Here is a 15,059-nt window from a genome sequence, read left to right as displayed (position 1 = left end):
AAACTTTCTGGCTTAAAATTAATTGTATTTGTTTGTATTTTATCATGATAAATTCCTTTGAGACTTATTTGTATAAAACAACCAACAAATATAAATGGTGGTGGTGGTGGTGGTGGTGGTGGTGATGATGATGATGATAATAATGATAATGATGATAATAATAATAATAATAATAATAATAATAATAATAATAATAATACAGTGGTACCTCGGTTCTTGAACAGAATCCATTCCTGAAGACTGTTCGACTTCTGAAACGTTTGAAAACTGAGGCGCAACGGGCTGGCTGCAAGTTCAGTTGGAAAAATTGAAAAACACGCAGCGGAAGCCGTTCCACTTCCGAAGCATGTTCAAAAATGGAAGGAATTACTTCTGGGTTTTCAGCATTTGAAAACCAAAACGTTCGGCTTCCGAGACACTCGAAAACAGAGGTACTACTGTATAGTCGATAAGTCTTGTACCCATGAGGGCAGGAGGAAACATCATAATGGGTGGGAGGCATAATCATGGTGAAATTATGGTTTAAATCAAACTATGACTTAGCATGATATGCAAACCATTTTGTTACTGTAAACATTTTCTGTGTTCAGCCTTTTTTTTAGTAATCAAGATGTCTTAGACTATCTGTGTAACCAATGCCAGCTTTCAATGAAAATACCCAAACTGTATATTATCTTCATCAGTAAGTGACTCCCAAGTGTCTTGTAAATTATGGGTCAGGAAGAATGGAATGTTATTGATCTTCTGAGTATTTGCATTTTTATTTTACCTAACATCTATGCCAATCTTATTGGAGTATTTTATTATACCACAGTGTATCCAAGTGTGAGCTCAGTTTTCTATGTTTGGTCACTATGGAGTCCTTCTTTAACACACCGTAAATTGTTCCACCAAACCCGTGAAAAAAATAAAGCGAAAAAAGAGAGAGCTGAACTAACAAACAGAATGATTAATAACACAAAGGAATAATTTTAGAGACAAGGTTAACACATAAAATGATGATGTCACGCGCAAAACATAGGTGAAGTTGTGGCAACTTAAAGACCAACTTATTTTTAATGGCGTAAGTTTTGTGGTCTATACTCCACTTTATCTGAAGCATGTTGTAAAGTCCTGAACTGGCAAGCACAAATACACGTGTAGGGTGTGGCACGTGGAAAAGTGAATTTAGAGGGAAATTAAATGACAACATTTACCTGAAAGTCAAAAAGTTACCCTGACCAGTTAACACAACAGTGCGGTGACCATATAGTGAGGCAGCGTTGGTGATAAAACAAATAACCTGGCATTGGTAAGCCAATAATCACATGCAATGTGATTAAAAACAAAACAATATTGATTCAAGCCACCGGTGACATAACTGAATTGCCTGATAAATTGCAACTAACAGTTTCCTACTGGAGTTTTCTGTTGAAGTCTCTGTGTTCTTGTAGGGCCATTTTAAGGTCAGTTACAGAGTGCCCAAGTATGTTAAAATGTTCTCTGGATATTGCTATTTCTGATGTCCTCTTCACGTCTATTCATTGTTTTTGTGGAGGCTGGCTTGTTCTACGCACAGTGCAGATGGGCATTGCTGGCATATGACTGTATGCACCACTGGAAAATGAGCAAGTGAGTAGTGTGGTGTCTGACATTATTAGCTTTGGTAAGAGTGTTGCCCAAGTCGATATGGGGGCAAAGTTGGCATCCTGGTTTGCTGCTGGGCCTAGACCCTGTGTTTGTGTCTGTATTATCTGGCTTTCTGTGGCTAGGAAGTAGCTGTTTTAGATCATTGTGGATGAGAGGGAGGACAGCTTGAGAAAGGGCTGCTATATTCTCCTCTGACCGTTGGGTCTTAAAGATTTTGGGGGTATTCTTAATCTGAAAAAGTATTGATTTTTTCCCCAGTGTACAGATTGAATGTATGTGTTGCAAATGTGAAGCATTTCATGTGACTTGCTCAAATATCAAGTTGTGTGAAAAAAACCCATGGGTGGGCCAGCATACAGTTTTTGTGGTAATTTAGTCATATGGTCAAGTCGTACTGCATGTTCCTCATGAAGACAACTAGCCTGTAAGGGATAACACATTTTCCTACATTAAATAAATCTCTCAAAATTACTACTTGAATCAACCTTTCGTAAGGAGTCACCAGCCATTGCAGTCATGAGCTGCTCTCACACAGAAGAGAACACACTTGGGCTTCATCTTTTCTCAGCTGATTTAATTCACACTTCATTTTTCATGCCTTCTTGTCAGAAATGTTGCTTTCAAACAAGCCAACACCCATCTCCTCTGTATTCAGCAACCAGTTAGCCAGTCAAGACTCATGAAGCAGACTGGATTGTCCAAAAACATTGTACCATGTATATTATGGAAATCTGGAAAGTATGTTCTGCAGTAAATTACTCTATAGAGTAATAAACAAAATTAAATTACTGAGATTCAAGTAGTTGCTGTCCTGATCAGTTGTAGTGTCTGTTTAAAAAGGAAGGCAGTCAGGTCAAATAATCCCAGTAACACAGACCAAAGGAGGTTAAAGTATAGCTTTAATAAGCAGTTATTTGATACAGAGGCCTCTGATTAACCTTCATTCCACACGTCCCTTCCTCCCAGTAGTATGTAAATAAAATGTCTTAATTTGAACATGCTACACCTGGCTAGAGACTGTTTATGTCAGGCTGATCATCCTCCCAGTTGGGTGCAAGTATTTTTAACAGTTCGTGATTAATGATAAATACAGCAGACATAGTGCACCTTATATTTAACTAAGCCAGTTGTTTTCTATACCCAAACATACACTTGAACATATAGTTGCCTGGAGATGAACACTGTGCAGCCAGACCTATTAACATGCCAGCCACTCCTGTCCTTGCATATGCAAATCATTGAGACTTAACACAGTTTCAGTATTTCCCCATGGTGTAAATATGATATCTAATATTTTAGTATTTATATGTTGTTATTAAAAGATGGCGAGGCAAATTACTGGAGGACAAGGCAATCAAAGGCTACTAGCTGCAATGGCTGTATTTTACTTGCACTTTCAGAGGTGGTATGTCTCTGGATGCTGGATGCTGGGAGTCACAAATGGGCAGAATGCCATCGTGCTCAAGTGCTGCTTGCATATTTTCGACAGGCACTTGGATGGCCAATCTGAGAACAGAATGCTGGACTTGGTGCGCCATTGGCCGGATCCAGCAAGGCTCTTTTTACATTCTGATGCTGAGGTTGAGACAGAAAACACAGACAAATCCAGACATATCAATCCTACATTACCAGTACGTTACCAACACTAGTGGCTTGCGTTGTATCTGGATGTGAGAAACCCTGACTTGTATCCCTGTTTCATCGTACTGTGTTTTATTGTATTTTGTAAACTGCTCTGAAATTCGGCAATGAAGTGTGATATACAAATATTTAAATTAGTAACTAACTGACTAATAAAAAATAGATGAAACTCAAACCTAACCATGTGCCCAAAAAAGAACAGGTAAGTTACAATTTTTTTTATTAGAAAAATGGAGACCAGTAATGGAAAAACCAATACTGGTCACAAAGTGAGATAAATACTCTTATCATTTAATTTACCAAATTCAATGGACAAATGCTGCTAATATAGTAAATAATATACAGCTTATTAAGTAACGAACTGTAGAAATAAGGATCAATGTATACAGTATTTTGATTCCGAAACAAGTTTTTTTGTAGCAAATTGTAATACAGTACAGTGGTACCTCAGGTTACATACGCTTCAGGTTACAGACTCCGCTAACCCAGAAATAGTACCTCGGGTTAAGAACTTTGCTTCAGGATGAGAACAGAAATCATGCTCCAGCGGCGCGGTGGCAGCAGGAGGCCCCATTAGCTAAAGTGGGGCTTCAGGTTAAGAACAGTTTCAGGTTAAGTACGGACCTCCGGAACAAATTAAGTACTTAACCTGAGGTACCACTGTAATATTTTTTGTGTGCCAGCTGGGGATTTGAATGGTTCTTCAAGTAAGTGTTACAGGATACCAAAAAACAGCAAAGTACTCTTTGGTTATCTCCTCTTCCTCTTCTGTGCATGGTCTTCAAAAAGCTTTCTTCCCAGCTTCATTAACCTACCCTTTTTTACTTTCTTCATCCAGAACCCTATCCACCGATCCTAAATTTACTTCCTCAACAGTAAGCCCATTTAGAGGGCCTTAACTCCATACAAGCATGTCCAGGATTGCAGCCTTAAAATTAACATTGAGCTCTTTTCTTGACAGTCCTTTATCTCAAGTTATTCATAAAAAATTGGCCAGCTACAGTCCCTTTCCAGAGAGCCCTTAAAATGGATCTATCACACCCAGCAAGCATCAGCTTGACACCTAAGTTATAGCAATATTATTTTACTCCAAGGCATCTAACCCATATTTTAAAATGTCATACCTTGACTTCAGCAGGGAAAGATTTATAGTAGCTGTTCCCAAAGGCAAACAGAAGATCCTCCCTAAGCTTCTGTTTGAAGTCTGGTGTAAACACCAAGAGTGCAGTGCGAAGGGACTTGTGAAATGTATACCCCTGTCCTCCCTTCAGCTGCTAACTGAGCCCGACACTTTCAAGACAAGAACATTTGGAATGGTTTCACTTTAACTGACCTTCATACTCATATGCTGAATATTTTCTAAGATGAAACCTGAGTTTTTTTATGATGATGACATTTAGGGCACTCACAATTATTTTGTGGGGGCAGTCAGAGGAAACAACCAGTGATGAGGTAGGTGCCTGCGAAGTGCTAGATGATAGCTTCTTGCAGTAGTTTCAGGTCTCCACACTACCAAGCTTCTCAGAGGGCGTGGTACATACAATACATCTACCAAGTCAAGCTGAGTCCCTGCACTGACGCCTTTGAAGCAGGGGTGGAGATCCTGTCACTTTCCAGATGCTGTTACACTCCAGCTCCCATCAGATGCTCCAGCCACCATGGGCAAAGGCCATGGATTATGAGAGTTGTAGTCCAGCCACATCTGGAGAGTCACAGGTTTCCCATCCCTGCTCTAAAAAAGTTACAAGATCATCATGGCACTGCAGTCTAGCTCTGGTCTTTAGAGAGGGCATATTCTCAAAACAGGAGAGGGCTCCCACACAGTCCAAAGTAAGGCCCCCTCCATATTGTTAGTTCAGGTTTAGGAATCACATTACAGTGGTACCTCGGGTTAAGTACGGTACTTAATTCATTCTGGAGGTCCGTACTTAACCTGAAGCACCACTTTAGCCAATGGGGCCTCCTGCTGCTGCCGCGTCACCAGAGCACAATTTCTGTTCTCATCCTGAAGCAAAGTTCTTAACCTGAAGCACTATTTCTGGGTTAGCAGAGTCTGTAACCTGAAGCGTATGTAATCTGAGGTACCACTGCACAAAGTAATGTTTTTCCCACTAGAGGGTGGGGCCACCCTTGTGGGCACCGGATACATGAAGTGGGGAGACGCTAAGATTCGGAACCAGGTGATGCCTCCCAATCTACACCAGCCATGACAGAGTTAGGAAAAAGGAGCCTAACAATTTTTGTGATGTAACATTGCATTCGAATGCAGGAGAGAGTTGCCCTTTTCATCTATTCTCTGCTGCCATATAAGAAGGAAAGATAATGTGTCCATTTCCCAATTATCCTTTCCATCCACTCACATCCCACAAGTATACTCAGAGGAAGACCATTCTAAAGCAAACCACAAAGTACCAATTTTTATTTTTATTTTTGTTCTGGAAATAGAGAATGGAAAAAAATTAGGCAGGGGGGCTGATCTGGCAATGTTTTGGGGGTTTTTTTTCTGGCAGAAGCACTGGCAGATGCTGACAGGTTTTCCAGGCCATGTATGCAAACTGCGACTTTATAGCTGGGGGGTATTGCCTGAGGTCAACATTTAGGAGAGACTTATGCACAACATCCCAATCCTTGTTCTTCAGCAGTAAAGCACAACTCTCAGAGCTGAACTGAGATCATGGGGGGGGGGGCAATGAGCACAAACCAGCAAGGCAGGAAATTAAAAAGCAATACTCTTCTCAAGGACATGGTTTGCCAAATGGAAAGGGTAAAATTGGTGGAGACACCCCTTTCATTTTCCATTATGCTGGGCTTCTCTCCCTCTCTCTCTCTCTCTCTCTCTCTCTCTCTCTCTCTCTCTCTCTCTCCCTCCCTCCCTCTCACCCCCCCCCCCATACACTTTAACTCTGGTAAATGATAACAGTTAAAAGAGTTCTAAACTATTAATAGTCTCAGAAATGAAAATATATTACACTCATTTTGGGATTTCGTTCAAAATCAACAGATCAAAGCGTTGCTTATATAGGGCTGTACAGCAGTGTCACATTCAGACACTTACCAGGCCCTCACCTGCCTAACTTAAGAGCTAAAAATACTTAAAAGAGCTGCCATTCTCTTGGGCCTCAAGCATTTTAACTAATCTTTTCTAGTGCATACTATTCATTTATTTAAGACATTTCTAGACCACTTACTTATTTGCATTTCTAATCAGCGTACAAATAATCCATAGAAAGTGGAATAATAAAGATTTATCATAAAAGCAAACTCTGGGTGAAATTTAATGTAGCGTGCAAGGAATTGGAGTATGTGCGCATGGAACAAGGTTTGCTCATGCAGTGAGACTTCTCCCCTTTTTCTGGGTTCCCCCCAACCCTCCAGAGCAGATTTTAGGGGGCATGGGGGAAGAGACAGGGAAGGTCCTGTTGTGTGAGTGGACCTTGTTCCATGCATGCAACAACTTAATTAAATCTCTCCAAATACCGTACCTTAAAATGCTTGCTGGTACAAGAAAGTCTTAGCCGTGCTCCTGAAGTTCGCAAAGCTTTGTAGCTGGGCCATTTTTATTGGTTTATATATCAGTTTCACAGAAGTGTTCCTGGTAAAAACTGTAAATGTGCATTGATCTGAATATTCACAAGCAAAAGGAGCAGGTTGTATTGTTGCACAAAACTAGCAAAGGAGTTCATTAAGTGCTTTAATAGGTACTATCCTGTATTGTAGACCAGTATTATCATCTTATTGCCTGTGAAAGGGAAAAACACATGTTGCCTATAGGCGCCTGAGAGGCAAGATATGAACACAGGACTTCCGGATTCATACTATAGCCACTACAATACACTAGTTTGCACTGTATGTGCTGATGTTTCAAAATTGCTGTAATGTAGCATCTCTGCAGGTTTTTTCATGTTACAGTAATTGGAACATAAAAAGCCTTATTGTCCAAGTCATCCACACTGTCTTTTCACTGCCTTGTCATTCAAAAGCCCCAAACCTCTAATTAATATAGTAAGATCATCTAACAAAACTGCGCCTAGTATTCCTATATTTGCATTTACTTGGATCACATATATTCTAACACGGTGTGTCCAGGTGCAAAACACGAGAATACCGTTCACATTCCTTTCCCAGGCTTCTGCAACATGGGAGTAGCTCAGACAATGATTGCGAAGAGTTTACAGATGACAGCTTTTGTTTACCACAGCTTTTGCTGATTTTGTTCTTTTTCCTTTCTATGAATTTTGTTTCGGCCAGCTTTAATAATTACATTTTTTTTTTGTCCTACAGAGATTTCTGACCACCGTCACTGAAGTGGATTCATTTGTGGGATGGGCAGTAAAAGCAAAATCCAAGCCAAGTAAAAGAAGAAGAAGAACCGCCCCTCCCACTCCTCCAGCTGCTGCCTTCCATCGTAGACAAAGCTGCCAACAGTTTGACCCTTATCTTAAAGGAAAATAAGGTGAAAAATATGTGTGGAGAGGTAAGTCAGACTGACCTGAGTAGAAAGTAAGGGAGTGTCAAAAGCAGGCAGCCCTCCAAAAACAGCGAAGCAGCAAAAGGAAACACATTTGGGTGCATCCCTGTCATTAAGGCTGAAAAAACATAGTATTTGAGCAGATCTGGAAAATGCCAGCCATCCTAGGGTTAATTTCCTGAGTCCCCTGCTAATGATATTAAATTGTTTGTTTTAGTTGTGATGCCTCTAAATATTCCAACTCCCTTTTATATAAGCAAGCACTTTAGCACCATTAATACTGTACTGGCTGTCAGAAAACGTGGCTGCTATTCTTTTGCAGAGATCATTGCATTTGTTTTGGGCCAAGGGATGGTGTAGATCCGGGATGTCCAACCAGTAGATTGTGATCTACTGGTAGATCCCCAGCTGATCCCAGTAGATCACAGGATCCTTATAATGTACAAAAAGTTAAGGGGGGAAAAGTTTAAAAACTCTGTGCAGTCCTCCCCCCAAAAGCTCAACTCTGGGCACTTCTCTCCTAAAAAAAGCTCAACAGTTCTGGGCAATCCACCCCCCCCCCCCACAGTCCTCCTCCCTCCAATGACAATTGGTAGATCACTCCCAGTGTTTTTATACTGGGAGTAGATCACAGTCTCTTGGGAGTTGGATATGCCTGGTGTAGATGACTAAGACTTGCAGGTCACTAGAGTTTACAGTAAGGCAGGAAGAAGGGGGAGAAGGGGAGGCTGATAGCAGCCACAAGGAAAATATTTTGCGATGATGCAGGCAAGGAAAATTGCATTCAGGTAACAAGAAACTGGGACGCGGGTGGCGCTGTGGGTAAAACCTCAGTGCCTAGGACTTGCCGATCGCATGGTCGGCGGTTCGAATCCCCGCGGCAGGGTGCGCTCCCGTCGTTCGGTCCCACGCCTGCCAACCTAGCAGTTCGAAAGCACCCCCGGGTGCAAGTAGATAAATAGGGACCGCTTACCAGCGGGAAGGTAAACGGCGTTCCGTGTTCCAGATGCAACTGGTCACGCTGGCCACGTGACCCGGAAGTGTCTGCGGACAGCGCTGGCTCCCAGCCTATAGAGTGAGATGAGCGCACAACCCTAGAGTCTGTCAAGACTGGCCCGTACGGGCAGGGGTACCTTTACCTTTACCTTTAACGAGAAACTAAAAAACCCACAAAGGGTCTTTTTTAAATACGAGAGCAAGCTTAAAGATACATTTATACAAAGCAGTTTTCATGAGAAATTATTCAATTTCTTAATAAAGTTTCTTTAAAAACAAACAAACATGAATGCAAGTCAGAGATCATATCCATATTTAGAACTAGGCCAGAGAGCAATCTTATGTGTATATGTGTAATAATGCAAGTACTCCACAGGATTCATTTATCTCTGCGCAAGTCTCCAGTGGTCTAGCCTTTCCTAACTTGGTGTCTTCCAGATGCTTTGGACTACAACTTCCATCCTGTCTGCCTGTTGTCCATGCTGGCTGGGGCTGATGGGAACTGTAGTCCCAAACATCTGAAGGTTATCAACTTCAAAGGCAGCTCTAAGCCACATTAATTGTACCGGAGTAGATCCCCGTATTATATGCAACAAGGGACTGCCATGGAAGCCAGCATCTTGTGGTAAGTTTTCCCCACTCTCCTTTGAAATGTGTAAGATCATTTATATTTAGATGCTCATCTGCAGCTTCAGTGCCCCACCCTTATAACCTGCCATCCCCAGATAATTGGCTGCTGCTGGCAAGGGTGGAGGAAACACATAATGCGAGTGACCCCTACCTGTTTGTGGGGAGATTTGACATTTGGTTACTTAGTTAAATTTCTAATAGTAATATTAAAATAATAAACCATAAAAGAGGGGGATCCCAAAACAATGAGCAGCAAGAACAGATATTCTGCAGTAAATCCAGTCATGACTGAGTAACCACTCAAAATGTTTGGGTAAGCAGGTGGGGCTTAGCCTGGTGCTGGAATGTAAATAAAGTTGACTTTGGGACAATGGCATTCAATAGTTGGGTTACCACCATGAAGAAGGCCCTCTTGTGTCACCACTTAAGATACCAGTACTTCCCCTGACAGTAACGATAACGATAACGGTATCTTTATTGTCATTGTCCCTTGCGGAACAATGAAATTGAAAAACTACATAAAACTACATAAAACTACCATAAAACTACATAAAAACTACATAAAACATTCAAAACCCCTAAAAAAACCCTAGAATGAGATGGGGTTCTCTCCTATGAACTAAGGACACAGACAGGCTGATAACAGGCTTGGGTGTTCCATTAGCTACCTAATTCTCAAGTTGCTTAGGGTTTTGTAGATCGACACCTGAACCTCAATTTCAGCCAAGAAATGAAGTTCTTTCAGGATTGGTATTATGGGGTTATGCTGCACTGAGCAGGGGCTTTGTGCTAAGTATGACACCAAGTCCTACCTGGAGTCAGTGGCAATGGTAATGATGTTGCTACAAATACAATTTATTTACTATAATTTTTTTTGGGGGGGAGGTCAAAGAGCATATTCTGAATAACTAGGTATTGGGGAGAAAAAGTTCTACAGCTTTAAAAAACCCACATTAATCTCACATGCATTTTAATTATTCTCAGCTAGAGAACTGTCTATTCCACAACCATTTTAATGAGATCTCAAGTTAGTTTAAGCTGAATGGAACCCCTTGCTCAAATTTAATACAATTGTTATTAGGCTTAAATAATAGGAGTTGAACTATCTGCAGTCTGGAAGGATCACTCTTTTATTAGCATAGCCGAGGGATTAGCAGAAATGTTTGTCTAATGAATGCTGCTACTATATTTGAGTGCATGCCTGAATGAGCTTCTTGTTGATTGAAACCTATCTATTTATAAGCACTTCTAAACATTTAAGAAAAACCTTCCTGTGTCGCACAGCACTGTTGCTTGGACCGTTATGAGTTCATTGTTTTTCCATTTGTTACAGATGTCCTTTTAGGAGGTTTTACACGTTGTTGAACTATCTGTGTGCCAAATTATAGGTAATCACAGAGAAAATTTTCCACATATCCACGTTTGCAGAATTTGTGAAATAGAGGAGTGGCAATTTTCACCAATTGGCAGGATGCAACAACCACTGGGCTTACCATGTATTTGGATGTGCACTGTGGAATGTTACCACTTGGTAAATAGCAAGCACACTCATTTCCTCCTGCTTTCTTAAGGTGGCTTGGCCTATCTTATTCTTTACCACTCCCGGGATGGAATTCCAGGTTTGAGAACACCTGTGTAGTGCCACTGTCACCTGTTTTCCTTCACAGCTCACCTCAAAACCTACTGTTCCATGAAGCCCCCACAATCCCCTGCTCTGTCTCAATGTCCAGCCACAAAAAGTATATGAAACTGCATTTGCATTCATACATTCCTGTTCCCTTTCCGACTCCCCATCCTGAACCTTTCTTGCTCACTTTCAAACTTCAGATTGTGAGAACTTTGGGCAAGGACTGTACATGGATAGTGTTGCATGAATTCATCCATATGTATCACTCGAGTCCTATCACACATTAAATTATCTGTATGCATTACGAACCATGCAGATCACCTAACTAGAAAAGTGGGTCAGAAAGACATACCGGTAAGTATTCCTAATAAATTAAATGTTGTGCTATGCTTTTGTAACAGGACGATAGCATCCAAACACTATACGTAATGGATAAACAGATTTACTGCTTTAAAAGTTTAAGTGTATCCTCTTTGTACTAGCCCTTCTTTTGTTACAAACACACAAGCACAGTATTTTAAAATAATATTTTCCAGTCACCATAGGCATTTAAAAATGATCTTTGGAACAGGCAGCAGCCAATCTGAGTAATCTTACTGACAAGAATTCCAGATTAGTTAGGCCTGTCCCCAGTTTAATTTTTTCCTAGACACACTCCAGTTTATTTAAGTACTAAGAATCCAAAGTGTGTGCCACTAATCCCTATTTTTTGTTCTCTCATTTGTTCCTTTAACACTACTTGGATCTTGGCAATTGAAGACAGAAATATCACTGATATTTATATTTATAATTACTCAGCAAAGCAGAGATTTGTTAATTTCCCAGTATCACAGAACCACATATATTGGAAACCAAAACTTTGAAAAAGGTGCTTTTATTTAAAATTTTGGAAGATACCCTGATGAAACAATTAAATCTTGATAATATCGATTCTTTTGTAGGGAAATTATCTAAATGCCTAGAATTTACAATTATCACATTTTTACTTTTCCTCTTCAAACAATATACCATTTTCTGGATGGTGAGTATAAAGAAATCTGAATAATAAAAATTCTAGAACTAAATATTAATGCTGCTTGGTTTTATAGATAGAAAGATGCAAGAAACTGGCAGAAAGTGTTGTTCAGTGGTATAGCAGATGTTTCCAGGAATTAAACGCCAGGTTCAGTCCTGGGCATCCCTATGTAGCATTGATGATGATGATGATTTATTGAATTTATATACCACCTTATACCTGGGGGTCTCAGGGTGGTTCACAGAATAGAATCAAGATATAAAACCACAAAATACGTAATAAAAACAACAACAACAAAGCCCCCTCCCCGAAACACATTTTAAAAGGGCATAGGATATAAATCAGATTGAGGAGATTCCATGTCTGCAACACTGAAGCGCTATTGTCAGTCAGTGTAGGCAATACTGAACTAGACAGACCATGGTCAGATTCACTACAAGGCAAATTTCTATGTTCATATACATGTCTTATGCCCTTGGGAAGGTTGTGTGCACTGACCCTAGGTCTATGTCCTTCCACCATCCCCAGTCCCTGCTGCCCATCTACATTATTTCCACTTGGGACCCTTTATAGGAGCTGTTGAACTTATGAGGTTGAGATCTTTATGAGACTGGGAACAGAAAGAGGAAGAAGTGGATCAGAAACCATACATTAGTCGCTGGAGTGAGGTCTACTACTGGAGTTGGTCCCCCTTTTTCAGCCTTCTCAGCACAGCCCTTTAAGTACAAAATGACCCAGCCTAGAAAATTTTTAACGTTGCTGATTTTTTCTTGTGTGAATCCTGCAACTTTTTACACTGTTATGACGGGAGTGGGGGGGATGCACAAATTGATGACAGAGGACTCACTGAACTCTCCTTGGAGTGACTTCACCATCCGTGAACGTTAATTATCATTCCTAGAGAAAGCACCATTCCAAGGATGCTTGCAACCCAGGCCTTATTATAGAACTGTTGCACGAGAAAGGTCATCTGCTGCTATACTGCAGCTGGGCGCTCTACAGCCGGCTTTTGCAGTGTGAATATCCCCTCCCACTTCATCTGTAAGCAGAAAAGGAAACAACAGGATGCCCTATCATGGCTCCTCTGGGACGTGGAAATAGTGCAACAGGAAAAGGAAAAAAGGCTTTCCAAATTCCAAACGTGGCTCACAATCCAGGCTTTCTCACACACTCGGGGGGTTTTTTGGACATAGACAAAATGTACTGCATTTCCACCTAAAAAATAAGTGTGAACGTGAAAAGCAAAAGTGGAAAGACAAAAAACTTAAAGAGGTGGAGGTTGTGCTTTGCATGCAAATGGTCCCAGGCTCAATCCATGGTGTTTCAGTGAAATGATTGAGGCCTTGCAGAGACTATGCCAGGCCAAGTGGGTAGTTCTTGAGTTAGGCAACTATGTGTTCACTCAAAGGCTACTCCATCCCCAATGTGGAAGCGTCTTCAAAGGCTCTGTATTCTACTACTGCGCCCTTTTCGAAAGTGGTAAGGGAGCTATGTCAGCCTTGAAACGTACATAGGGGTGAGGAAGGAAGTGGGAAGTGTGTCTCTTTTCTCTCTCAATTCTAACTTTTCCAGGATGACTTTGGCATTTGAGCAGCAAGCAGAGGGAACAACGGTGGGGGAGGATGTGGAGAAGGGAAAGTGTCCTGTAAAAATGTTTATGACAGAAAGTAAAATGTAAGAGTCAGCTGACTTGATTTGATGGGGGAGGAGAGGAAAAGAAAGAATATTTTTGTGTTTTGCTCTCTGAATGTTGTATTCTCTCAAGACACCATTGGGAGCTATGTGCATCAACACACACACACCCCTCATGCATATCCTAGTTTATGAAGTAAGGATATGATTGTGAGAACCAGATCCTTCAAACAAACTGACTCTAGAAACTTTCACAAAGGATTTGATAAATTCATAGAGTATAGGCTAATAGCAATTAAACCATGACTCTAAGACTGATATCTCCACTTTAAAAGGCAATATATGTCATACTATCATCCTGGTGATAAACAAGAGGGATAGTTAAAAGGCTTGGCAGAGGCACCTGACTTGTCAGTGCTGGAGACAGAATAAATAGCCTGGGTCGGGTTTAGAAAAGGTGGCTCTTGTAGGCACCCATATTTAGGTTAATGAGGAAGGAAAGCTGGAACCCATTTCCGGATCAAGTCCAGTAGCTGCTATTGGTCAAACTTAGAAAAGTGGGACTATGGATTGCCCCGTTACATTTGAACCTCAAAGGCTGATAGAAAACCAGAAAAGCAACACACCATTTCCCTGAAAGAAAAGGAAATGGTGGGGATTAGGATGCAAGCTATTGTTTGTGCTGCCTTTGTTGTGTAGCTTTATTGGGAAAGTGCTGCCCATTTTCTGCAAATGCTTAAGCTTTGAAAACCACAAAACCAAAGGATAACACAACTGACACATCCTTCACAATTACATTTGTTTTAAATTCCACAGAAGAGAGCCATTTGGTTTTTTGTTTGGTTTTCTCAATCTTTCTGACCTTCCCCCAATCTCAATTAGAAACAAGAGCAAAGTGCCCCCATCCCTTTTCCCTTCTAACATCAACAGGACTTAATCTCTCCTATCTGCAAAGTGCACATCAGTGGACAGAAGCCAATTACGTGGTGCACTCGAGCAGAACTAATCCTAAATAAAAGGGCCTTCTAAATAAAAACCAGTTAGTTTTGTTCTATAAAACCCAGGCCAACAGAAATCACACAAACACCGAAAATGACAATGAACAGGCCTGACCTTAAAAACACTTTACAGTCCTAGCAATGCTGGCTGCAATTAGAAGCTACGTTATATGGAAAAATATTTATTAGAGAGTGGCTTGGGGTGTCTGATTTACTGCAAACTCATTAGCGCAAACTGTAGCCAATGAAGTTTGCCAACTTTGCCCTTCCTTCCTTCCAGGAAACTGGATCTTCTTTTTCTCAGGTCTGATTTCTTAGCTGGTTGCTAAGTTCCTGCAATTCCACTATCAAGTTCTCCATAGCTGCCACTTCTTCAGCTAGGTCACTGGAAACTTCACCACTCACTGTGTCTGCAAAAAGTTG

The 15,059-nt window shown here is 40.9% G+C and overlaps 1 protein-coding gene and 1 long non-coding RNA gene across 2 annotated transcripts in view; one reads left to right on the top strand and one right to left on the bottom strand.

Moving 5' to 3' along the window:
* The window catches only part of LOC308583820, a 22,919-nt gene extending 10,907 nt beyond the window's left edge, over nt 1-12,012 (top strand). The window contains exons 2-3 of the long non-coding RNA XR_014006425.1: nt 7,552-7,744; nt 11,933-12,012. This is a non-coding gene — a long non-coding RNA (uncharacterized lncRNA). The remainder of the gene's footprint in view (nt 1-7,551; nt 7,745-11,932) is intronic.
* The window catches only part of TTC27 (tetratricopeptide repeat domain 27), a 97,875-nt gene continuing 94,669 nt past the window's right edge, over nt 11,854-15,059 (bottom strand). The window contains exon 20 of the mRNA XM_081188072.1: nt 11,854-15,059. Coding sequence (XP_081044198.1) covers nt 14,937-15,059 — 123 coding nt within the window. The 3' untranslated portion in view covers nt 11,854-14,936.

This window comes from Podarcis bocagei (assembly GCF_964188305.1).
Source record: "Podarcis bocagei genome assembly, chromosome: 3".
NCBI lineage: Eukaryota > Metazoa > Chordata > Lepidosauria > Squamata > Lacertidae > Podarcis > Podarcis bocagei.
Note: the sequence above shows the minus strand (reverse complement) of the source record. Positions and strands in the feature narration are given on the sequence as shown.